At 39.0% G+C, this 26,904-nt stretch overlaps 2 protein-coding genes across 4 annotated transcripts in view; both read left to right on the forward strand.

Moving 5' to 3' along the window:
* PAK2 (p21 (RAC1) activated kinase 2) overlaps positions 1-26,904 on the forward strand; it is a 1,025,622-nt gene that overhangs the window by 714,243 nt on the left and 284,475 nt on the right. The gene's annotated exons all lie outside the window — the stretch shown is intronic.
* On the forward strand, positions 2,025-26,357 carry LOC147683566 (uncharacterized). Its single transcript, XM_086944681.1, has 3 exons — positions 2,025-2,129; positions 7,021-12,663; positions 26,172-26,357. The coding sequence occupies exons 2-3, from the start codon at positions 7,060-7,062 to the stop codon at positions 26,355-26,357; spliced, it is 5,790 nt and encodes a 1,929-aa protein (XP_086800807.1). The 5' UTR covers positions 2,025-2,129; positions 7,021-7,059.

Consider the following 26,904-nt stretch of genomic DNA (forward strand, 5'->3'; position numbering starts at 1 on the left):
AAATCAACTTCTTTTTTTTCATCTTCTGGTTTTTCCACCTTTACTTTGATAGAAGTATCATTTGCCTTATTTTCTCCCATTTTCTTTCTGTAAATTGCATATAAATTAACTATATTAGTAGAGCTAGTATACCAGAGAAGCCTAACTCAATCCATAACTATTACAGAGAAGTCTATGTCTATCTCTAACTATTAAAGAGGGATAGCATATCACTAACAGAATATTTTTTAAGAAATAAACTTAATGTGTACAATGTACTTCCATAATTAGAAGTTACCTTAGAGAAATTAGTTGAAGTTGACAGTGAAATTTGTTTTCAAGTGTACTTCAGGAAGCAGTAGTCAAAATGGCTGTGTTTCCCTCTCTTCTTTTATATATATTGTTGTACTTAACCAATCAAACGACAGGAAAAAATCGTAGAAAATGAGAGATACTTTTTAATTGGTTGTAAATTCTAACATTACAAGTGTGTTTTTGTCATGTAATTTACCTCAGGATATTTAGACAGGCCTGTAGCCTAAATGTCTCAATGGAATTTCACCAAATTTGGGCAAATGGTAGGGACTGCTATGTAGTAGGGCGTATTCTATATTTGATGAAAGTGTCTCCATTGGGTTTTCCGTAAATTACTTTCCCACCTTTTTTTATTTTGCGCTTACTAGTGCGCGCTCCAGTACGCGCACGGGCAGCGTAACGGGAGTCATCCATTTTGTGTTTCGGAACAATCGAGACACAAGATGGAGGGTAAACAATGTTCGGAATGGATAGAAGGGGGAACTGTAGAGACTTCTTGACCCTCTAGGTTTTCTGAGGGGGGCTTAGGAGGCTCATAAACGTAAAAAAAAAAAAAAAATTCTTTAATTTTCCACGGGGGGAGCGCCTGGTGCGCGCACCTTTAAGCGTACTCGTACGCGTACTTTGGTGAAAAATAGTGAAAAAAGTTAGAAAAAAATAAACGCTTTGAATGATCAGAGTTAGGGTAGCTCTGAAAAGAGCTTTTGGGTTCTGTGGTTGATTTAGGTACCTACAAGTAGGTTCCAATACACATTCTTAAATTCAGGAGGAATATTCTATTCCCCTCATCTGAGAAGTGCACTCCATCTCCTCTGTAGATGTCTTGCATGTTGTAACGCAAGTTATTATTGTATAATGAACCCATTCCATAGTCTCTCATGTAAGCAGAAACAGATTTATTTACATGTTTCCGTGCTTTCTCAAATTGTGGACCAAATTGGTTGGACCAGTTCCATTTCTGTCTTTGGCATATATTGGAATATACCAAGGCAGTGTGGGGAAAAAGTATCATCAATTGATGAAAGGTGTCCTTTAATAGCATTTCCAGACCTACCCCAGTTAATGTGCCTAGATCGTTTCCACCACAGTGCACAATTATAAGGTCAGGTTCTGGCAGATGCAAAAAGGTTTTCACCAATGGTATCAATTGGTGACATTTTAATCCTCTGTGGCCAATCCACTTGATTTCCACATTTGATAAATCAAGGTTATGAAAATTTCTGCTAGCTGCATACCTTTGAGCCCAGTGGATGTAGCTATGTCCAATAACCCAAACAGAGTACATGATGTGAGAAGGTTCTGGTCCAGTCAGATGAAGTGTGGGAATGAAATGGCAGTTGGAACAGTAGGAGTTCACAAAAAAATAATTGTGGAGTTTCTGTGCTCTTGAATCACTAGCAATGATTGGTGGATTCAGATAGTTGAAAACTGAAAGTTAGGGTGTATGGTTATGTTGTGTGAAAGAAGCAATTTGAATGGTTTAAAAAAAATCACCAAAAGCAAAAATACCCTGTATAGGCTGCTGTATTCACAGGTCAAACATCCTTGCTGAGTTAATTTGCAACATTGTAAGATAAACTTTTGAACCTTAGAGTTCAGTTAGGAGGGAGTTGCTATGGTAACAGATAGAAAGGTTTGAGAGGGGGATGGGTGTTGGTTTGAAAATAGTGAGGGAAGAGTTTTCATTGGTTGAATTAAGGCATATGTGTACAAAGATAGAGATTTTCTATGCCAGTCTTGGTTTCAGTGTATTGAGAGCACACCTTTTCCTCTGCTAAAGAAAAATTGGTGTGTGTGTCTGACACTGTTTTCAATCTCCAAAAGCATTTCTAAAGGTAAGTAATGATTCATTTAATTTAGATAGAGATTTATTTTCTCTATGGAGAATATTTGGAAGCAGATAGTTATGTTTTAGAAGTGAAATTGTATGTTAGTATATAAGTCCTGCGCAGTGTTTTTTACATGTTATTTAAAAATCGATTTTGGGTGCAAATGAATGGTATTTTTATTTGGCCTTTTTTATGATTGCCATGTGCAGTTGATGCATGACTTTAAACATGGGTAATAAGTGATGCACTGGTGGCGCCAGGCTTTTATAAATGAGGCCCTGATTTTGTTTGATGAGATTGAGTGGTTTTAGTTAGGTTCTGTGCAGTGTTTCTTACATGTTATTGAAAAATCGATTTTTGGGTGCAATTGATTGGTATATGTATTTGGCCCTTATTTATGAATGCCATGTGCAGCTGATGCATGACTTTAAACATGGGTAATAAGTGACGCACTGGTGGCGCAAGGCTTTCATAAATAAGGCCCTGACTTTGTTTGATGATATTGAGTGGTTGTACTTAGGTTCTGTGCAGTGTTCCTTACATGTTATTTAAAAATCGATTTTTGGGTGCAATTGATTGGTATATGTATTTGGCCCTTATTTATGAATGCCATGTGCAGCTGATGCATGACTTTAAACATGGGTAATAAGTGACGCACTGGTGGCGCAAGGCTTTCATAAATAAGGCCCTGACTTTGTTTGATGATATTGATTGGTTGTACATAGGTTCTGCGCCGTGTTCCTTACATGTTATTGAAAAATCGATTTTTGGGTGCAATTGATTAGTATATGTATTTTGCCCTAATTTATGATTGCCATGTGCAACTGATGCATGACTTTAAACATGGGTAATAAGTGACGCACTGGTGGCGCAAGGCTTTCATAAATAAGGCCTGACTTTGTTTGATGATATTGAGTGGTTGTACTTAGGTTCTGTGCAGTGTTCCTTACATGTTATTCAAAAATCGATTTTTGGGTGTAATTGATTGGTATATGTATTTGGCCCTTATTTATGATTGCCATGTGCAGCTGATGCATGACTTTAAACATGGGTAATAAGTGACGCACTGGTGGCGCAAGGCTTTCATAAATAAGGCCCTGACTTTGTTTGATGATATTGATTGGTTGTACTTAGGTTCTGCGCCGTGTTCCTTACATGTTATTGAAAAATCGATTTTTGGGTGCAATTGATTAGTATATGTATTTTGCCCTAATTTATGATTGCCATGTGCAACTGATGCATGACTTTAAACATGGGTAATAAGTGACGCACTGGTGGCGCAAGGCTTTCATAAATAAGGCCTGACTTTGTTTGATGATATTGAGTGGTTGTACTTAGGTTCTGTGCAGTGTTCCTTACATGTTATTCAAAAATCGATTTTTGGGTGCAATTGATTGGTATATGTATTTGGCCCTTATTTATGATTGCCATGTGCAGCTGATGCATGACTTTAAACATGGGTAATAAGTGACGCACTGGTGGTGCAAGGCTTTCATAAATAAGGCTCTGACTTTGTTTGATGATATTGATTGGTTGTACATAGGTTCTGCACAGTGCTTCTTACATGTTAAACAAAAATCGATTTTTGGGTGCAATTGATTGGTATATGTATTTGGCCCTTATTTATGAATGCCATGTGCAGCTGATGCATGACTTTAAACATGGGTAATAAGTGACGCACTGGTGGCGCAAGGCTTTCATAAATAAGGCCCTGACTTTGTTTGATGATATTGATTGGTTGTACTTAGGTTCTGCGCCGTGTTTCTTACATGTTATTGAAAAATCGATTTTTGGGTGCAATTGATTAGTATATGTATTTTGCCCTAATTTATGATTGCCATGTGCAACTGATGCATGACTTTAAACATGGGTAATAAGTGACGCACTGGTGGCGCAAGGCTTTCATAAATAAGGCCCTGACTTTGTTTGATGATATTGATTGGTTGTACTTAGGTTCTGTGCAGTGTTCCTTACATGTTATTCAAAAATCGATTTTTGGGTGCAATTGATTGGTATATGTATTTGGTCCTTATTTATGATTGCCATGTGCAGCTGATGCATGACTTTAAACATGGGTAATAAGTGACGCACTGGTGGCGCAAGGCTTTCATAAATAAGGCTCTGACTTTGTTTGATGATATTGATTGGTTGTACATAGGTTCTGCACAGTGCTTCTTACATGTTATTGAAAAATCGATTTTTGGGTGCAATTGATTGGTATATGTATTTGGCCCTTATTTATGAATGCCATGTGCAGCTGATGCATGACTTTAAACATGGGTAATAAGTGACGCACTGGTGGCGCAAGGCTTTCATAAATAAGGCCCTGACTTTGTTTGATGATATTGAGTGGTTGTACTTAGGTTCTGTGCAGAGTTCCTTACATGTTATTCAAAAATCGATTTTTGGGTGCAATTGATTGGTATATGTATTTGGCCCTTATTTATGAATGCCATGTGCAGCTGATGCATGACTTTAAACATGGGTAATAAGTGACGCACTGGTGGCGCAAGGCTTTCATAAATAAGGCCCTGACTTTGTTTGATGATATTGATTGGTTGTACATAGGTTCTGCGCCGTGTTCCTTACATGTTATTGAAAAATCGATTTTTGGGTGCAATTGATTAGTATATGTATTTTGCCCTAATTTATGATTGCCATGTGCAACTGATGCATGACTTTAAACATGGGTAATAAGTGACGCACTGGTGGCGCAAGGCTTTCATAAATAAGGCCTGACTTTGTTTGATGATATTGAGTGGTTGTACTTAGGTTCTGTGCAGTGTTCCTTACATGTTATTCAAAAATCGATTTTTGGGTGCAATTGATTGGTATATGTATTTGGCCCTTATTTATGATTGCCATGTGCAGCTGATGCATGACTTTAAACATGGGTAATAAGTGACGCACTGGTGGCGCAAGGCTTTCATAAATAAGGCCCTGACTTTGTTTGATGATATTGATTGGTTGTACTTAGGTTCTGCGCCGTGTTCCTTACATGTTATTGAAAAATCGATTTTTGGGTGCAATTGATTAGTATATGTATTTTGCCCTAATTTATGATTGCCATGTGCAACTGATGCATGACTTTAAACATGGGTAATAAGTGACGCACTGGTGGCGCAAGGCTTTCATAAATAAGGCCTGACTTTGTTTGATGATATTGAGTGGTTGTACTTAGGTTCTGTGCAGTGTTCCTTACATGTTATTCAAAAATCGATTTTTGGGTGCAATTGATTGGTATATGTATTTGGCCCTTATTTATGATTGCCATGTGCAGCTGATGCATGACTTTAAACATGGGTAATAAGTGACGCACTGGTGGTGCAAGGCTTTCATAAATAAGGCTCTGACTTTGTTTGATGATATTGATTGGTTGTACATAGGTTCTGCACAGTGCTTCTTACATGTTAAACAAAAATCGATTTTTGGGTGCAATTGATTGGTATATGTATTTGGTCCTTATTTATGATTGCCATGTGCAGCTGATGCATGACTTTAAACATGGGTAATAAGTGACGCACTGGTGGCGCAAGGCTTTCATAAATAAGGCTCTGACTTTGTTTGATGATATTGATTGGTTGTACATAGGTTCTGCACAGTGCTTCTTACATGTTATTGAAAAATCGATTTTTGGGTGCAATTGATTGGTATATGTATTTGGCCCTTATTTATGAATGCCATGTGCAGCTGATGCATGACTTTAAACATGGGTAATAAGTGACGCACTGGTGGCGCAAGGCTTTCATAAATAAGGCCCTGACTTTGTTTGATGATATTGATTGGTTGTACTTAGGTTCTGCGCCGTGTTTCTTACATGTTATTGTAAAATTGATTTTTGGGTGCAATTGATTAGTATATGTATTTTGCCCTAATTTATGATTGCCATGTGCAACTGATGCATGACTTTAAACATGGGTAATAAGTGACGCACTGGTGGCGCAAGGCTTTCATAAATAAGGCCTGACTTTGTTTGATGATATTGAGTGGTTGTACTTAGGTTCTGTGCAGTGTTCCTTACATGTTATTCAAAAATCGATTTTGGGGTGCAATTGATTGGTATATGTATTTGGCACTTATTTATGATTGCCATGTGCAGCTGATGCATGACTTTAAACATGGGTAATAAGTGACGCACTGGTGGCGCAAGGCTTTCATAAATAAGGCTCTGACTTTGTTTGATGATATTGATTGGTTGTACATAGGTTCTGCACAGTGTTTCTTACATGTTATTCAAAAATCGATTTTTGGGTGCAATTGATTGGTATATGTATTTGGCCCTTATTTATGATTGCCATGTGCAGCTGATGCATGACTTTAAACATGGGTAATAAGTGACGCACTGGTGGCGCAAGGCTTTCATAAATAAGGCCCTGACTTTGTTTGATGATATTGATTGGTTGTACATAGGTTCTGCGCAGTGTTTCTTACATGTTATTCAAAAATCGATTTTTGGGTGCAATTGATTGGTATATGTATTTGGCCCTTATTTATGATTGCCATGTGCAGCCGATGCAAGACTTTAAACATGGGTAATAAGTGACGCACTGGTGGCGCAAGGCCTTTATAAATCAGACCCTGACTTTGTTTGATGATATTGAGTGGTTGTACTTAGGTTTTGCGCAGTGTTTCTTACATGTTATTGAAAAATCGATTTTTGGGTGCAATTGATTGGTATTTGCATTTGGCCCTTATTTATGAATGGCATGTGCAGCTGATGCTTGACTTTAAACATGGGTAATAAGTGACGCACTGGTGGCGCAAGGCCTTTAAAAATAAAGCCATGAGTTGCTATTGTATAAACTTAAATATGTTGCAATTTATTGTTTATATTGTTTGCTTTTTAACATTACTTTGTTGTTTGCTAATAGTGGTCTTTCATGTGTTTTTTTAACAGAACAACAGATTCAAATCAACTTCTGAAAAGCAAGCAAAAATGCCTTCAAGGCAAAGAAATATCAAAAATACCATACGGAAAAGGAGAACATCAACAACAGAGTTTATGGAATCCTCTTCAACAACTACTTCAAAAAACACCAGAAAAGCTTCTGGTAAGCCAATTAAGTCTTTTCTTCGTAACATATGTCGTAGGAAAAAAAATGAAATTGCTAATGTGAATATACAGAAAAAGTCAACAAATCTAAAAAGGAAAGAGAAGCCCACAAAAAATGTTTCCATTGGACCAGGAGAGAAGAGAATGGTTAGCAATAGAAGAGTAAATGTTTTTAGGGACATTCGTAGGCGAATGTTTCGCAATAGGGTAGTTTTAAATTTGCTAAAAAATGAAAAGAAAAGTAAACTAAAAGCTGCTTTTTACAAGAAAAAGAAAAGTGTAGAAAAGATTGTTGATCAGGCTTTTGAAGTTAAGAAAAAATTATTTATTTTAATAATCAATAGAATTAGGATACTTAATAAGGCAATGGATGTTTTCAAATCGAACAGTAGATGGAAAAGAATTATTAATCGGAGTAATTTTTGTGAAGTATTTTCTGGTGAATGGATGCATAGTTCAAGTTCTGAGCCTTTTTTTAATGAGGAGAGTTACTTTCAGGAAAATGATTTGGTGCATGCGGTTGACACCAGTGGTCGTGCCTATGAGGTGAAAGATAGTTGTGTGATGGAAAAAGAGAAACTTGTACCTAGAGATGCAGAAGAGGTGTTAGCTGATGAAGTTTTAGGGAGACGTACTAAGGGTCCAGTGTACACATGGAAATGCAGTAGTATTTGTAGTGTGCGACAGGAATCAATTGATTTGCTTCGAAATTTCTTACGTACATATAGTAAAAAAAGTCTCAAACAAAAAATGAAGATCCTGCAAGAGTTAGATCCTTGCAGAGTGAGAGAAAGCACAGGTTTGCAAGGGCATTCACTAGCATGTCTTTCTAGAAAAGTTTGTCGGAGTGTTTTTCATCATTTTAGGATGTTAGCAGTGCATCATAATAACGTAAGGAAATTAGTGAGGAAGTTGTATTATGCAAAAAGTCCTGCACTTAAGCTTAAACAGTTAAATAGTGCTCTTTTGCATGGATCTGAAGTGGATGTGAAGACTATTTGTGAAGAAATTGAGTTTTGTTATTTTGGGAACAAAGAGGACAGTGTAGAAATAGATATAGTAATGGATGGTAATGCAGAAGATAATGGACAAATTTCAAGTATTGAAAAGTTTGATGAGGAAATTATCAAGTTTAAGGTGAAATCAAGTGAGAGGCCTAATGTAACTTGTGTGTGTTGTCGACGGACTCATTATAAAATTCAGACTAGGTTAGTTGATTTATATGCAAAAAGTGAATTGGAAAATAATAGTGAATGGGAGGATTTTGTAAGTTATTTGTTGGTGGAGAATTCTTTTGATTTGAGTTTGGATCAGCGTATTTGCACTTATTGTTTGAAAAAATTAAATGAAAATAGAATGCCTGCAAGAGCAGTTTATAATAATCTTCAGTTGATAGATATTCCTTCTGAATTGATGGATCTAAATACTTATGAATCTATTTTGATTCAATGTGTCCATCCTTTTCAGGCTATTGTACGCATGGAGCCTAAGACAGGGAAATTGCCTCCATCAGATTTACTGAGAGGATTAAAGGGAAGAGTTGTTTATTTGCCTCTAGATGTAAAGAAAAATATTAATACAATTGGTGTAGAAAGAGCAGAAGAAGATCCTTTAGTTATTCTAGTTAATGGGGTTCCAACAAAGAGTAAGAAAATTTGGCAAGATTTAGTGGATGTTAAAAAAGTCAAGAAGGCAACGTTGTATTTAGTTAAAAACAATGAGTACTACAAACATGTAAGTGTTGGAGTTGAGGAAACAGCTACAGAAGAAGATAGTGATTCTTCAGTTGGTCAAATTGAAAAAGTTGATGTGTCTAGAACTGAAGAAATATATGAACATTATACTGTTCATCCTTTGCATTCCAAAGAAGTAATGGGAAATGCAATTGACTTGTTTCAAATGAAGGCAGCAAAAGGAAGTCCCATTAGTGTATGGGAAGAAAGTTTGGAAGCTCGTTGTTTTCCACAATTATTTCCAACAGGTTGTGGTGGACGATATGATGATCGACCAGTTCAAATTCCTGCAGCTGAATACCGGACTCTAAGATTATATGCAGAAGATCCAAGGTTTCGTCAATGCATTCCATATTTATTTCATCTACTGTTTGAAAGTGATTTGTCTGGGCTTTCTTATGCAGTTAATCATATATTAAAAAGTGGACCTCATTTGCAAAATGTATGTGCAAGGGACTTTATGGAGAAAGTTAATCTGCAAGACAGTATTTTGGAATCTCAGCTAATCAATCTCATGGCATGTCAACGTGGAACCAATGAGTATTGGTTTCGTCGTCATGGAGAATTGAAATGTATGCTAAGAAACTTAGGAACTCCTACATGGTTCCTCACTCTTAGCTGTGCTGAGTATGCATGGGACGATTTACTTCAATTTCTACGAGAGGCAAATGAAAACATACCAAATATAGAATTGAAAACACCAGGAGAACTGTGTTCTTTAGATCCAGTGAATGTTTGCAGATATTTTAATCATAGATTTGAAGCTATGATGTCTTTTATTACCAACAAAAAAAATCCTCCCCTTGGAGAGGTTTTGGATTTCTTTTGGAGGAAGGAATATCAAGCGAGAGGTGCTCCTCATATACATATGTTGTTGTGGATTAAAGATGCACCCAAATTTGGAACAGATTCAGATGAAACAGTGATGAGTTTCATTGAAGAGTATTCAACATGTGCTGTTCCAAAATCTACTGAAGAAAACAATTTAAGGCAACAAGTTTTACGTTTTCAATCTCATCGTTGTGGAAAGTACTGTCGTCGAAAATTTAAAAACAAGGAAAAGTACTACACGAAATGTCGTTTTGCATTTCCTCGACCAGTGATTTCTAAGGGAAGAGTAAATAATTTGATGTCATCTCTACGACATACTGTGACGAGAAAATCTCCCAAAAACACATATAATTTGAAAAGAAATGAAGAATCTAAGTACATCAACGATTACAACCCAGTGATTTTGTCCATGTGGAATGCTAACATGGATATTCAGTTCGTTGCTGACAACTCTATTGCTGTGGCTCGATATGTGACATCTTACATCACCAAAAAAGAAAAGACAGAACTGAAGGAAATGTGGGAGGACATTTCACATGAAAAGAGTCTAAGCAAGAAATTATACAGTTTCAGTCTGAAGATGTTGTCGCATCGAGAAATTGGAGCATATGAATGTTCTGATCGGTTATCATCAGCAAGTCTCTATGCCAAATCAAGAACAATCATTTGGGTGAGTCTTGGTCTTGCTGCCACACGAAACCGAGTTTTGAAATCTGTACAAGAAATTGAATATTTGGCGGAAAAAGAACCAAACAGTACAGATATTTTGAAGACAAATATGTTGGATACATACTATCCAAATAGAAGTACTCACCTTGAGAACACATGTTTGTATGAAGTTCTTCAAAACTACAGTTATAAGAGGAACATCACAGAAGATATCAATAATGGAAAATATGCACTCATTGGCTATGAAGGATGTCTAGTGAAGCAGAAAAAAGGCCATTTGATTAATCATCGAAAATTGAGTTGTGAAGTTCCAGACAAAAGAGAATTTTACTACTTAGCTCTTTTGCAACTCTTTAAGCCATGGCGTACAGAAGAGGAACTACTTGGAGATTTTCTCTGTTATGAAGACTCTTTTAATGCAACTAAGGATACCATAGAATGTCCTATTTTTCTAAATTATCTGCAAATGTTGAATGAAGAAATGGAGCAAGAAACCACAATTGCTGAAGAGATAGCTAGAAACAGTTCTCAAGATAGTCAGAGTTCTACTTCATTGAGCCAGGATCCACTAGGAGGACCAATTATCCAAAATGAAGCTGCCACTGCCATGGATGAGGTGGAAAGAGCTATGGAACAAGCTCAAGAGGATGGAGTTAACTTAGAAGATTTGGTAACGCAACTAAACATTGAGCAGAAAAAGATATATGATGAAGTCACAGAGCAGATTGAACATGGATTCAGACATGAGAAAAAAGAGTGCTCATGTATATTATTTGACCCTGTCCGACTGTATGTAAGTGGAGAAGCGGGGACAGGAAAAAGTTTTCTAATTAAAGCCGTTGCAAGTTATCTGCAGAAAAGGACTGATTCACCACTGTCTTGTGTTGTAACTGCTCCAACTGGTCTGGCAGCACATAACATTAAAGGGATTACTCTACATCGTTTATTGATGCTGCCAGTTGAACATGATAATAAATTGCATTACAACAAGCTATCTGGAGATGCGTGTTCTGAAGTTTCAAGAGTCTTGAAGAAAATGAAACTTCTTATCATAGATGAAGTAAGCATGGTCTCAAATCTAATGCTTGCTTTTGTGCATTTGAGAATGCAAGAAATTCTTAAAACAGACTATGATGTGTTATTTGGAGGAAAACACATTATTGTTTTTGGAGATCTATTGCAGTTGACTCCAGTAAAAGGACAACCAGTGTTTAAAATGCTCACGCATGAAGATACCAGGAAGTCCCTTGGAAGCATTGGAAATGTTAATATATGGCTAAATTTTAAATATGCTGAACTGCTTCAAAATATGCGACAGGCCAAGGATGAAGATTATAAAAATATTCTACAAGATGTAAGAATTGGAAAAATGACTGAGAAAGGGAAAAAAGCTTTGCATAGTCGATTAATTTCAAATTTGTATCCAAATGACAACATTCTTCCAGAGAATATTTTTAAAAAAATGACTGAGAAGAAATCTGGGATATGTTTGATGCCAACTCTGCAAGAATGTTCCATCTTCAACCAAAAAATGTTAGACTTAGAAAATGAAGAGATTGTGAAACTAGAAGCAATAGATAAAATAGAGCATATGGGTGCAACAATTGTTTTGTCAGAAAATTTGAAAATTAAATTGCATTCATTGGAGAAAAGTATTTCAAAAACAGCTGGTTTTGAAAAGACTCTGAATGTGTGTTTAAATTGTCGTATCATTTTGAGAAGGAATTTAAATGTTGAAAGCGGTCTGGTAAATGGAGCAATGGGTTATGTTGTTGATTTTGTGAATTACAGAAATAGAGATGGAATTGAATTTTTAAAAATAAAATTTGATGGCATTGAACAAGTACAACAAATAAGTCGTTGTTCTGCTAGATTTTTACTTGTAAAAGACTTATATGTTCGCCGAAAACAGTTTCCTGTTTGTTTGGCGTATGCAGTGACAATTCATAAATCTCAAGGTTTAAGTGTAGATAGTGCATTGGTGAACATTGGAAGATCTGTGTTTAAAGAGGGTATGGCATATGTGGCATTATCTCGAGTCAGAACTTTATCAGGATTGTATTTGATTGCGTGTGATGAGACAAAGATTTCTGCAGATCTAGATTGTGTTAAAGAATACAATAGGTTAAGAAGAGAGTATGCTCCACATTTGCCTCAATATCCTCTGTTTGAAAAACGTGTGGTAGGCCGAAAAAGAAGAAATGAGGATAATTGTAGTGAGGTAGTTGCAAAAAGACAAAAAGTAGAGAAAACTGTAATTGAAAACAGGAAGAAAAAGAATTGTGGAGAAAATGTTGTTGGATTTCAGTTTGAAAACAGTTCTGGTGTCAACTGCTATGCTAATGTAGTGGTTAATGTTGTTTTTTTTCTTAAAAGTTTACAAGAACAGATTGTTGAAAATCGGGATCAAAGATTGTGTGGTTTATTGAATTCTGTGTTTCAGAAATGTAGCAGTGTTACAGCACAAATAGAAAGTGTAACAGAAATTCGAAATATTTTAGATTTGTGTTCTGGTCAAGATAAATTTTCACAGAACATTCAGCAGGATTGTCAGGAATTTTTAATGTATATGTTTGGTGTTTTGGAAGATGAAGGTGTAGATGTAGATAATCTTTTCAGTCTTTCTTATCAATGGCAGCATGACTGCCACAATTGTAGTTTATCAAGTACTACTACAATAGACACTGAAAGATTTATATATTTGACTTTACCAGACTGTAAATCAGTGTCTTTTAAAAATCTAGTTAAAGCAGCAGATCATAATATGGTGTGTACCCAATGTAACTGTACAATGCTGTCCACATTATTTATACAAAGGTATGGGCAGTATATCATTTTAGTTTTCCAACGATGTAGACCTGATGGAACTAAATTGACAACTTCTATCAAAAATTTTGTGGCTTCTCAGTTATCAATTTCTGGAAGGACCTTTACAACTGAAGCTATTATTTATCATGATGGACCTTCGACCACCTCAGGACATTATACATGCTACTTAAAATCTGAAAATGGATGGAGTTACTGCAATGATTCTCATTTAACTTATAAACAACGTTTGCCTTATGACTCTACAAATTCTTATCTAGTGTTTTTAAAACCAAAGTTTTAGTAAAGGGAATTGGCCTTTGAGGACGGGAATAGTTAATAAAAGTTAGTTAGTTAGTTAGTTAATCTAATATTTGAAATTATTTATCTCATGTAGATACTTTAAGTGGATCTCAAAGTAAAAAATACTGATATATCTGACACAAATTGGCCGTGAGGAAAATGTAAGATATGATGTTGTTAGATCTTTTTTCATAGGAAGTTGATGAAATCGAAGTTATAGAGCACAGGAGACTTTTTTCACCAAAAGGACCTTCACTATCTGCAATCTCATGTAGATACTTTAAGTGGATCTCAAAGTAAAAAATACCGATATATCTGACACAAATTGGCCGTGAGGATTGTGTATGGTATGATGTTTTTAGATCTTTTTTCATAGGAAGTCGATGAAATGGAACTTATAAGGAACAGCAGACTTTTTTTCTACCAAAAGGACCTTCACTATCTTCTACTTGGCCTCATGGAAAAGTAAGTGAATCAAAGATTAGTGTACATATATGAGATGTATGTTTGAATGGGTTTTTTTAAACACAATCTTTTAGATTGTGTTTTTTTTTTCCCGCTGTTATATGATGAAGACTTTGAACTCACTAATTTAAGTGGAATTCAATATATTCTGAGAACAGCAAAAATAAATAATGTAACATATTGTAGAAGTTATTGTGTTGTTTGCTTTATGTAATTTATATTGTGTTCACATTATTATGCACTCATTTTCTTCTTCACCCTTATTTACCTCTCTTTACTAATTTACACTCTTTTTTCATTGCTGTTTCTTTACTGTACTTCATTCACAACTTCTTAATGTAATAAGAACTATCTGCATTTCCTCAGTTCCTTCCACCACTTTTTATCTTTTTTATATTCTCTTAGTACCACTGCTTTAGTTTCCTAACCCTCTTTCTCTTTCTCCATTTTTTTTTCTTTCACACTCATTGTACTGTAGTTCAGTTAGTTCTTCCTTTTGTCTTTCTGTGTACTTACTCTCTCACTCCTGTTTTATCCATCGTTCTATACTAACTTCATTCCTTTCATCCCTTCACTCTGTGACTTCACTTCACTCACTCTCAATCATCTTCTATTCCTCTATTTTATTTATAGTTTATCAATCTGACTTCTCTCTTTTTCAATCATTTTTCTTTTAGTTTCTTATCTTTACTCATTTTGTTTTGATATTTTACATTCTTTTAGTATCTTTTTTACCTTTAGGAATTTGATCTCCAACTATTTCTTTTTCCTTTTTTTTTCTTTCTACATTACTTTCTTTCTGTTTTTGTATCCTTTACTATTGCTTCATTTCTAAGTAAACTTTTGTAGATTTTTAAACCTCATGAACTGTTTCTTCTATTTTAATATACATTTTTATGTAATTATAACATGTTTTTTCCTTTATCTTTCACAGATACAAATTTGCATAGATTATATGGTAAGTGTGTTTGTAAAATGTTTTTTGTTATCACCTTTTGTTTTATTTTCACTATTTTTCTGTCACCCTACCGCACACCTATTTCCTTACTTTGCTTCCCTCACTTATTCTTTTGTTGCATGTTTACTTCCGACCACATTCAATTTCTTTCAGTACTTCTGCCTATGCACACTCCTTCACTTACCTTTTTTACTGGTTCACTTAGTCCCTTTGTGACAGTCCTTCTTTTACTCTCTCTCTTCTTTCTGTCTATTACTCCCCATGTGTTACCCTTATTCACTTACATGTACCCTCTTTCACCCCTCTTTACTTATATTCACTGATATTTACTTTCCCTCAATCACTGCTATTCTTTTCCTCTGATTCCGTCACTACCTGACATTCCCATACTTAACTGTCCTTCTTTTTACTTTCAACATCCATTTACATTCTCCCTTAACCTCTGCTTTAGTCTTCTTCCTATTTCTTCTTTCTTTTGCTCCATTACTCATTTTTCTTTTCTCAGTTACTTCCTTTTACAGTTTTTATCTGTCTTACTATCTATTACACAGTCCCTCCTTCATTTTTTTTTCTTTTTTTTTGTTAGTGCGCTGACGGTACGCGCACCAGTGCGCGCACCGAAAGCGCACCAAAGTGAAATATAAAAAAAAAATATTTTAAATTAAAAATATTATCGCAATATACATTATAGTGTTCATTTTTACAAAAACATACTTTAGCAATTCACTAAAAAACACATAGGTATGAGTATGAATAAAAAGTTAGGAATTAGCATTAAAAAAACCTATGAAATTCACTGAAAAAACCATAGGTTTCACACCAGTTATAGTTAGGAATTAGCATTTAAAAAACCTATGAAATTCACTGAAAAAACCATAGGTTTCACACCAGTTATAGTTAGGAATTGGCATTTAAAAAACCTATTAAATTCACTGAAAAAACCATAGGTTTCACACCAGTTATAGTTAGCTGGAAATTTTACTGATATAAAACCATTGAAATTCCCACGTTATAGTTAGTCGGACTCACTATAACTTGCGCGTGCAATGCACTGCTGATGACGTCACATATTACATCACTCATGACATGGTCAGTGACATCACTCATGACATCACTGATGACACCATCCAGTGAATATGTGTCTTTCTGAAAAATAAATATTAGTGAGTTATGTTTAAATATTTAAATACATATATTAGGGTTTCACTTTGTGTATAAGTGGCTACATGTGTTGATAAGTAGCTACATGCGTATGTATATGGGTTATTTGATATTTTTATTAGTATTAGTATGAGTGTCTATATGGTTAGGTGGAGGTATTACTTAGCACATAGATGCATGAGTGACTGACTCTTTGTTTGTATGTGTTTTGAAGACAGCATATGTACAGGACTGTATGGGTGGATGAGTGTCTATATGTGTTTGTTAGTGAGTGAATGACTGTCTCACTAGTGTCTTTATCAGTAACTACATATGTTTTAATCTAGTATATATGAATATTGATGTATATAACTGAGTATATGTGAGAGTAAGAGATTGTAAGATTTCCTGTTTAAATAAGTATGTGTTTCTATAAGTGATTGTTTAAGAGAATAAATATGTGTAATTTTCAATAGAAGTAAGGTGGAAGTGTGTGTATAACTCTATTTTCAAATAAATGGTTGTTCAATAGTTTATTTGCACGTGTGAATATGTGTGTGAGTAACTTTTGGATGAATGTCGGTGTGTAACAGAATGTATAGGTGTATCTCTTCATATGATGAGTGAGTATATGTATGAGTGACTATATAGAACTGTTGGTGAATGAGTGGATGAGTATATAGATAGTGGAAGTACAGAATTGCTTGTTGTAACTGATATAGGTATGTCCATTTTTTAAAAATTTCAGTTTCTATTTTTGAATATGTGTCTCAAGGGTTACTTTACACTGAGAGGAGGTCTGTCACTATGTCACAAGGATGGTGTCATCAGTGATGTCATGAGTGATGTCACTGACCATGTCATGAGTGATGTAATATGTGACGTCATCAGCAGTGCATTGCACGCGCAAGTTATAGTGAGTCCGACTAACTATAACGTGGGAATTTCAATGGTTTTATATCAGTAAAATTTCCAGCTAACTATAACTGGTGTGAAACCTATGGTTTTTTCAGTGAATTTAATAGGTTTTTTAAATGCCAATTCCTAACTATAACTGGTGTGAAACCTATGGTTTTTTCAGTGAATTTCATAGGTTTTTTAAATGCTAATTCCTAACTATAACTGGTGTGAAACCTATGGTTTTTTCAGTGAATATATATATATATATATATATATATATATATATATATATATATATATATATATATATATATATATATATATATATATATATATAAAACCTACTGCCGGTCGCCAGTAGGTATATATAGTTAGGATTTTTTCCCTATGGCATTTCTGAAAATTCTATGTCTAATAACTTTGGCGTTTGTGGACGGAATCGGCTGAAATTTTCAGGAAAATGGCACATTTTGTTTCTGAGCAGCCCCTGAAAATTTGGGGGGGGGTCGTCAAGGGGGGGCCGAGAAAAAAGGGGGGTCCCAAAACGCGTTTTTCCCATGTTAATTTCCATAGGGCGGTTGGACTCACTTTTAGGCCGAACGGCTGAATGGATTTTCACGAAACTTGGCAAAATTGTAGGGACTGTTAGCCCGATGTGCCTTTGCTAGGTCTCAATATATGTGCTTCAGTGGATTTTGAGAAATTACCGTTTAAATCAAGATATATATCTGTAACAGCGCTCCGGGCAGCGATCCGGTCCGCTTACTTTTCGCGTTTCGGAACTTTGCGCGCAGAAAGCTGATTGGCTCTCCGGTGTCTGTCAACATTCTAAACAGTCCGGAGCGGCTGCCATCTTGTCTCTCGGTAGGATCGAGAGAGAAGAAGAGGTGAAAAACGAAAGGGGAATTTAATGAAAGGGGGCAAGGTATCCCCCTCTTGACCCCCTAGGAATGTTGTTGGGGTTATTAAAGGGTCCCGTGGGGAAAAGAAAAAAAAAATGATTTTTCACGGTAGAAGCGCTTCACGGGCCGCGAACTGGGCCGCAAACTGGTAGCGAAACGGGAATTCGCCATTTTGTGCTTCGTTAATTAAATTACTAGGTATAAGGGGGTGCGGGAGACGTATCCTAATCCCCTATGTTTCCTGAGGGTGGCTGAGGAGGCTGATATATGTTGATACATCTCTTCCAGCGGCTGTGCGTGAGCTTTTTTTTTTTTTGCTGCGTGACAGTCCGGAGCGGCCGCCATCTTGTCTCTCGGTAGGATCGAGAGAGAAGAAGAGGTGAAAAACGAAAGGGGAATTTAATGAAAGGGGGCAAGGTATCCCCCTCTTGACCCCCTAGGAATGTTGTTGGGGTTATTAAAGGGTCCCGTGGGGAAAAGAAAAAAAAAATGATTTTTCACGGTAGAAGCGCTTCACGGGCCGCGAACTGGGCCGCAAACTGGTAGCGAATTTTATCGCACATAAACCTTGCTATTAGCAAGGTTTATCGCAAATGCGATAAAAAACGGCCGCAATGCATGAATATCGTTGAAAAGTCAGCGATATTCATGCATTATCCAGCAAATGCTCTTAGCCATGTTATCCACTTCCCATTGAACAAGCGCATGGTCTTTTAAAGATTTGTGAAGTACTCGGGGCGGCGGTGTGTGTGTGCCCTCTTTCAGGAGCGGGGGGGGGGGGCACTGCCAGCAATTTGCAGGCCAGGCAGTGTTCAACACGTGCATCACCCTTTCTCTGCCTGCTATTGCGCTCCATGCTTCGGAAAGGTAAGAAAAAGAACGTGCATTTGAGTTTGAAATGTCCGATCTTGTAGCAGTACACTTGCAAAGCCCACACATGACAATAACCCGATTCAAGGCCCCATTCACCCGATTTTTTAAAAAAATATAGTACTCCAAGACAGTTACATTTTAAAACTTTATTAACATTTAAATATAACGAACGCAACAAAAACTGTAAATATATTTAACCATTTTTTGAAATTAACCAGAACTATAACGATAACAACAACATCAACAATAATATAACTTTTATGCCTAAATTACGCAAACATTTAGCTAATCTGCTTAAGGGGGGAGTCGCAATTTCTTTACAATAATCAATAATGAAAAATCCACATCAATAGGGTTGTCCGTTTTCTCGATGCAGCACTATAGTGCAATATACACAGCACCTGGGGTGTCAAGAGTGAACAGGTCTTTCTTTGTTTCTTAATATGTTATCTCCGAGAATGCTGATGCATTGGTGTCTGTACACTTCTTTGTCAATTCTGTCAAGATGATAACTGCTTTATAAACAGACGATATCTTTGTTTAGTCATTAGTGTTAAGTGTGTCTGAAACTACAGTGCCCTTCTGTTTTTTTTTCTTCAGGCTCTACAGAGTTTTGTGTGTTGTTCTTTTGAGCGACAATTATTCCAGAGGTTTCAGGTTCACTTGTTTTGTCCTGCAGTGAGTTAACAGCTTTAGAGAGTTCATGTTTATTTGCTATGTCCTGCTGTTCGTCAACTGCTTCAGAGACGTCAGCCTCATTTTTTATGTTTCAGTAGATCCTGGACCTGCCCGGCCGCGCCCAAAATGGCGCCGGTGTAAATGGGACTCGTAACTGCTTGTTCTGTACTGGTTGCCCAACCTTGATATCACGAGATACATATGCAGTTTTGAAGCACATGGCGGAGGCTTGTCTGCTGTAGTGGGGCGCCCCTTTATCGTTTCAGTCGCCATTCCGCCCGCTTTTGCTACACTGTGCTTTTTCCGCCGTTCAGCTGTTTAGCGCCCGCTCTTACGGCTACAGCGTCTCGCTCACCATGTAGTTGAGTTGCTCCCACTCTTGCGGTACAGCGATAGGCGGCTGCCACAGGACTCTTAAAATGGCGGCCGGCTCTTCGGATTTGGGCCTGGTCCAGTAAAATGGCCCTGGGACACCTTGGAACTCGGACGCTTGTCTGCCAGGGCTTGGGTTCCATTCTCGAAAGCGTCCCCTCAGCCTTGAAGATTGTACAAAAGTCTTGGGGGCCCTCGACTCCCGCAGGCTTCCGGTGGGGAGCGGCTGCCATGATTGCTTGCGGAATGGCCACGACGGAGCTACGAGATGGTGGTGCTCTCATGGTGACGCCAGCTTCAGTCTGAAACATCCAGAAACAAGGTGGGGCTTTCATCGTTTGGGGAAAAAAAATGTTTTAATCCAATGAAAAGTGTTATTTTTAGGTCACATGACCTAGTCTTACATAATTAGGAAAAGAAAAGTAAAATGAACCAATGAAAAGTTTTATTAACAAGTCACATGACCTGTTATGCTTACGTTACGCGCTGCGCGGCGCGCTCTGGATCGTTTCCGGGAAGCTGCGCCTTGCGCACCGGAGCACTTCCGGGTGCGCTAACGCGTCGCGTCATATGACGCATTACGCGACAATGCAGTTGCAGAATATAGTCAAAATGTCTCCACCAACCAGCGGTCGGAATACAACCGCTTTCAGCAGTCCAAAAAGTTCGGTCAAATCTTAAGAGCGGGAGCAACTCAACTACATGGTGAGCGAGACGTTGTAGTCGCAAGAGCGAGCGGTAAACAGCTGAATGGCGGAAGAGGCACAGAGTACCAAAAGCGGGCGGAATGGCAACTAAAACGGTAAAGGGGCGCCCTACGACAGCGTGTCTTCAGGTGAAACGGATTGTGGGACAAGGTCCAGAATGAAAGATTCTTCAAAAGGGAAAAAATTCCGCCGGACCCCGGGAGCCGGCCGCCTATGCCGGGGGCGATCTCAGGCCTCACCAGGGCAACACGACTTGGGGAGGGGGCAGGAGCCAAGCGCCCCCTCTCAGTCCGCGCCATCTCACCGCCCCTCGGGGGCCTCCGTCAAGCGGTTTAGGGAGGCACCGTATCACATTGTTTTCCAATGCAGTCAGGTCCACAAATGGACCCCACTTACTTTGAATAGTGAAGCTGCAGCAGGTGCAAATAAGGTTTAAACAGTGTTACAAGAGCTGCTTAGAACTCTGAAGTATGGCACTCTACAACCAGGACTTATGCCATTTATGTAAGGCAGTGACATGGAAGCAAGTCAGGGACAAAAAGCATGAACGAACATTCACGTATGAAAATCTTATTTGGAGAAGGGGTAGAATCCAAACGCCCCCTGCCAGTTCGCGCCACTACACCGCATGTGGAAAATCTGAAGCCATCATTCTACAAACTCTCAACGCTTGTTATCAGTGCATGAGTTTCATGCTCGATCGATTGAGCTAGCCGGATCGGGCAATAAAAAGTATAAAATAGTTATGTAAATAGTTATTTAATAAAATGTTTTACTCTGTTTCTTTGCTGGTGTGTTGTGTATATTTATAATATTTGCATAGGGTTTGCCGTTATTTTGGGCGGTGTGGGTGGCGGAGTCGAGCTGTTTTGCAGCCCTCATGGTGTGGAGCTCAGTTCATTTCACTATTTTCGTATTTCTCATGAAGGGTTATTCCTAATGTTTGTATTTTACCGAGGTCAAAAAGAGATCGAATTAGTGGTCTACTGATTTTGCTCGATTACTTTTATTTTTTTACACAATTTTTCACTATCTGCAAAGACTAAACAGAGTATTGCGACTTTGTGCTTGTTTGTAAATAGAGAATGATCCAAAGAGAACCAATTGTAAAACAGTAAATGCTTGGATAATAATCAATCAAATGGAGAGACAAGCAGGTACGACGGATTACAACAGGGGTAAAGGTCTGAGTTAACTACCGTTCACTATCTGCAAAGAGAGAGTACTACTAAGAGAAAAGAGGGGAGTGGGGGGGGGGGCAGCGTTCAAAGCACATCAGCGTGCATAAACACGAAAACGTTTTTACCTATCACGTACTTGACATTTGACAGCTTTTGATATTTGCTATTAAAAAACCATTGAAATTCACAGAAAAAAACCATAGGTTATACTCCATATATAGTTAGGAATTTGCATTTACAAAACCTTGAAAATTCAATGAAAAAACCATTGGTTGTAGGCCATATATAGTTAGGGATTTGCATTTAGAAAACCTTATTTTACTCGCATAAAACCATTGAAATTCCATATATAGTTATAAGCGCTAACTATATATCGCGCACCCGCAATCCACTGCTGATGATGTCACATATTACATCATTCATGACATGGTTAGTGACATCACTGATGACATCACTGATGACATCTCAAATGACATCACTGATGACATCACTGATAACATCTCATTTGACATGACTGATCACATCACTGATGATATCATTCATGTGATAATACCATGAACCTCTTCAGACTCTAATATAACCTTAGATACAATCAGTGTAAACAGACAGTCACTCATCCATGGAGTTACTCACACACCTAGTCAGTTATGCCAAAAATTAATCACACCTCCATTTTCTCAACTATACAGTTATACACACCTTACTTATTCAAACATATACTAACACATATTTACTTTACTCTCTTATACAATCTGATACATGTTCACAATGATTCATACAGCCACTCACACATTCACTAGCTCTTATGCACAGTTATTTATAGATGTCAACTCTCACATGTACTGTGTTTTACATATGTACTTAATTTGACATGTAGCACTGAGATATCCATTCACTCACTAATACACTCATGCACAGTCAACCGCCCATACAGCTGTTTCCACATGCAGTTTTGAATCTATACATATAGTGAATCAACTACTCACACATCTATGTACAGAGTCACACACCTCCCAGCCACCCATACACACACACTCAGTTTCCCATACAAATACTTGGACAACCAATCAATAACCCATACAGTTACTCATATAGCTACTGATCAACATATGCAGCAGTTTGTAGAACAACAGATATAATGATGCACAAATTAAAACAGTTTAGTCACTAACCCATGCACTCAGTGAGACACATTTAATCACTCACTCAATCAGTCAGTCATGCACCTAGTAAATCCTTCATCCAGACACTTATACATGCACTCATTCTTCAATATGTAAAACATGTTTTAACTTTACAGAAACATACAGTCACTGGATGTTGTAATCAGTGATGTCATCAGTGATGTCATTTGAGATGTCATCAGTGATGTCATCAGTGATGTCACTAACCATGTCATGAATGATGTAATATGTGACATCATCAGCAGTGGATTGCGGGTGCGCGATATATAGTTAGCGCTTATAACTATATATGGAATTTCAATGGTTTTATGCGAGTAAAATAAGGTTTTCTAAATGCAAATCCCTAACTATATATGGCCTACAACCAATGGTTTTTTCATTGAATTTTCAAGGTTTTGTAAATGCAAATTCCTAACTATATATGGAGTATAACCTATGGTTTTTTCTGTGAATATATATATATATATATATATATATATATATATATATATGAATCAACAAAAATTTCCCTCTCCAAAAGGAGATAACGCAGGATACCTCTGGATGCTTACAAAGATGCCACACTTTGCCTGAATAAAACATCTTTGTAAGCATCCAGAGGTATCTTGCGTTATTTCCTTTTGGAGAGGGAAATTTTTGTTGATTCAAATTGAGGGTGACCGGCACCCACGCAGGATCGCAACCAACTGTGCGCCAGGAACAACCGGACTTTTGTGGTCGGATATATATATATATATATATCTAAATCTCTCTCTCTCTCTAAATCTCTCTCTCTCTCTACATCTCTGTAAATCTCTGTAAAGCACTCTCTAAATCTCTCTGTAAATCTCTCTAAATCTCTCTCTCTCTACATCTCTCTCTCTCTAAATATCTCTCTCTCTAAATATCTCTCTCTCTCAATCTCTCTCTCCCTCACTGGTTGGTTGACATGCTAGCTGTTTATTTGGGAGTAGGACGTAGCTGATACTCAACAGTTACTATGTAAACAAGCGTTGGCATAGCCAATAGATCTCGCCTTGGGGACCTTATAAGTGTTTAGCCATGCAACGGTTGATGTTGCTGCACCAAGGAGATTGTGCTGCAAAACTAAATATTTCTAAGTCCCAAAAGCGAGATCTATTGGCTATTCTAATGCTTGTTGTAAATAGTCTCCTGTTTAAGTGTGCGGGGGAGTTGTTGAATTCTCACGAAGTTTAAAAAAGAACAAACATTGGAATGCATCCAAGGCCCATAAATTTCTGATACTGTAAGGTGCTGCTTTGCCTGTGGGTGAGAATATTCTGTATGATAGAATGCTGTCCCACTCGTACCAAGAAACGAACGGCTAAAGTGGGCAGACCCTTTGCCTCATTCTGCATGCTGTAGTGGGCTGAAGCAGCATGTGAATGATTCTAAACCAGACCAGAACACATCAGTCTGTGTTTCCATCGGAAGAGCTTTTTTTATTTTACTAATAACTTTGGCGTAGTTTGAGAAATGTTCACAAAACTCTCCCAAAAGAAGTTCACCCACCTCCACTCCTTCCTGGAAAGTTTTGTGGTGATCTGTCAAGCCAAGGTTAAAAACACAGTCCGCCCCAAAGCACTTATTCTGTCATGCATTTTCCATAGGGAAAGTTTGGGCAACCATTAAAGACGAAATGTCTGAACAGAATTGCTCCAGAATTGGCAGAAAGCTATATCTTAACTCAGAACGCATGCTTTTTGTGAGTTGGCATAAATACTTTAAGTAGTTTTTGAGAAATTATGGTGTAAAATGAAAGATAAGTTGATCATCTGAGTCCTGCTGTACTTAAAATTCCATACATTAGTGTTCTGATTGGAGTTATTTTTCCCCCGTCGCCCTTCCTTCTCGCAATGTGATTGGCTGCCTGCAACCTGAATGAAAATGTTGCAGCCGCCATTACAGGACATGGTCCACGTGTCCTGCAAAAAAAATAACCTGTAAATGGGCAGAGTAGGTATGGATATATATGTAAGTATATGTGTGTGTGTATATATCACAAAAAAAGTGTAAAAATCTATTGTTTAGGGCGTGGCTTAGCCGGCAACGATGGCGGTCGTGTAGAGCGAGAGCTGGGGCCAGCCGATCTGTATCCTGTGCATTTATCCTGGCCCTAGACATCCAAAAGGGCGCTGCTTCTCCTCTCGGGTTCGCCTGTCCCGGGGGGAAACATCCGGTGGTGGTTGCGGTGCTATACCGGCTCCGGAGTGGTGTGCGGAGATCCGGCGAGGCGGAGCGGCGTACAGGAAGCCGGCAGAGCATAAGCCGGGTCCTGGATTTCCTTGCTGACCCGGTGAGACGCGCTCAGCCATCGGCGCGTACGGGATGAAGGGGCCGACACGGAAAAAGCGTAGCTCGCTCCAGTGGCCATGGGGCCGAGTGTGCCCAAGAGTCTGGCGGACTGTGGAGAAACTTTGCCATAGGAGCCGGTGAGCAGGCGCAACTCCACCCGGGAGTGCCGAGCAGCGATACACCCCGAAGCGGTCCAGCGGCCGCCATTTTGAGACGCACCAACTATCCTTAAGGGTAACTGGTGGGGGAGGGCTGCTGCACCCTCGCCCAGAGGATTGTTATTTGGCTGTGGCATGGTGCCGGAGACCCTCCTGTGGATCGGTCCGTCTGGTGGAATCTGCCCAGCGGGTTCTCCGACGGCCTCGCAGACGGGGCCTGTGTAGAGCGGCCGTTCGCTTTGACGCCCCCCCCCAACCCCCCCCGCTGATCTTCATGGGCAGCTGCTGTCTACTGCGGTGGGGAGACTCAGGGGCCAGATCGGGCCTTGGTGGGGTAGGCTGTGGACGGAGGAGCTTCGGGGACCAGCAGTGAGGTACCTGAGCGGTGGTGCATTGGGGCAGTGCCTTGGGCCGGTTGGCTGCGTTCTTCTTGCGGTGGACCCCTGTGGCTGGGGCCATAGCCTTCTCTGATTGCCCAATACAGTGGAGACCGGGAGTCTGCTTCTGCGACTCATCGCACAGAGTTTGGGTTGCCTGGAGGCTGTTGGAGTGTGCCATCTGACTTTCCTGAATTGCTGGTGGAAACGAACTTTGGGGTAGGGAGTACTATTGCCTGGAAGACCCAGCACCGCCACGATAACGCGGGATCGCACTGGTGGCGGCCACACTAAGCAGGAGATCCTTGATAAATTTACGGAAGTGAGCCACGTGGCCGGGACCACGGGGTCCCAGACCCAGGCACCTGACAATGCAGCGCTGTTGGCAGCAATAACCCAGTCCAGGGACATGCTGGACTCCAAGATCGGGGCCGTGGGATCGGACATCATGTTGCTCAATGCAGGACCTGAGGAATGCCGTGGAGCGCATCACTGGTATGGAGACCCGCATATCGGAGGTAGAAGGCGATGTGTCCATTCTCAAGAAGGGCGCGGCCATGGAGAAAATTCAAAAGGGCCTAGCCATGCGGGTCGAGGACGCTGAAGGGCGGGCTCGGCGGAACAACCTATGCTTCGTGGGATTTCCCTAGGGCTGCGAGGGCGACAACGTGGAGTGATTTCTTGCCCAGTGGCTGGAGGGCTGGCTCACCCCGGACGTTCTCTCTCGCTGCTTTGTGGTGGTGCGGGCCCATCAGGCCCTGATGCAGAAGTCCCCGGTTGGGGCACGTCCGTGGCCGATCATCGCCAAGTTCTTAAATTACTCGGATCGCGACACCATCCTGCGACAGGCCAGGCTGAAGGCCTCCCTCAAGTGTGGTAATGCGACCATCCTTATCTTCCCAAACTATACACGTTTGATGCAGCAGCAGCGACAATCCTTTCTTGTGGCAAAGGCCCGTCTTCGAGGACTCAAGCTTCAGTATGCCCTGCTTTACCCGGCGCGGCTGAGAGTTATCTTCAAGTCCCGCACATTATTTTTCGATTCTCCAGAGGAAGTATTCAAATGGACGGATGAAATAGTGAAAATTCGAGTCAACAAGTCACAGGGTGGAGACTCTGAGTACTCCTCGAGTGGAATGGCCCGTGAAGGCCTCAGGAGTCAGCTGCAACGCCGCAGGAGATCAAGGTCTGGACGCA

This window comes from Lissotriton vulgaris, chromosome 11 (genome assembly GCF_964263255.1).
Source record: "Lissotriton vulgaris chromosome 11, aLisVul1.2, whole genome shotgun sequence".
Taxonomy (NCBI): Eukaryota; Metazoa; Chordata; class Amphibia; order Caudata; family Salamandridae; genus Lissotriton; species Lissotriton vulgaris.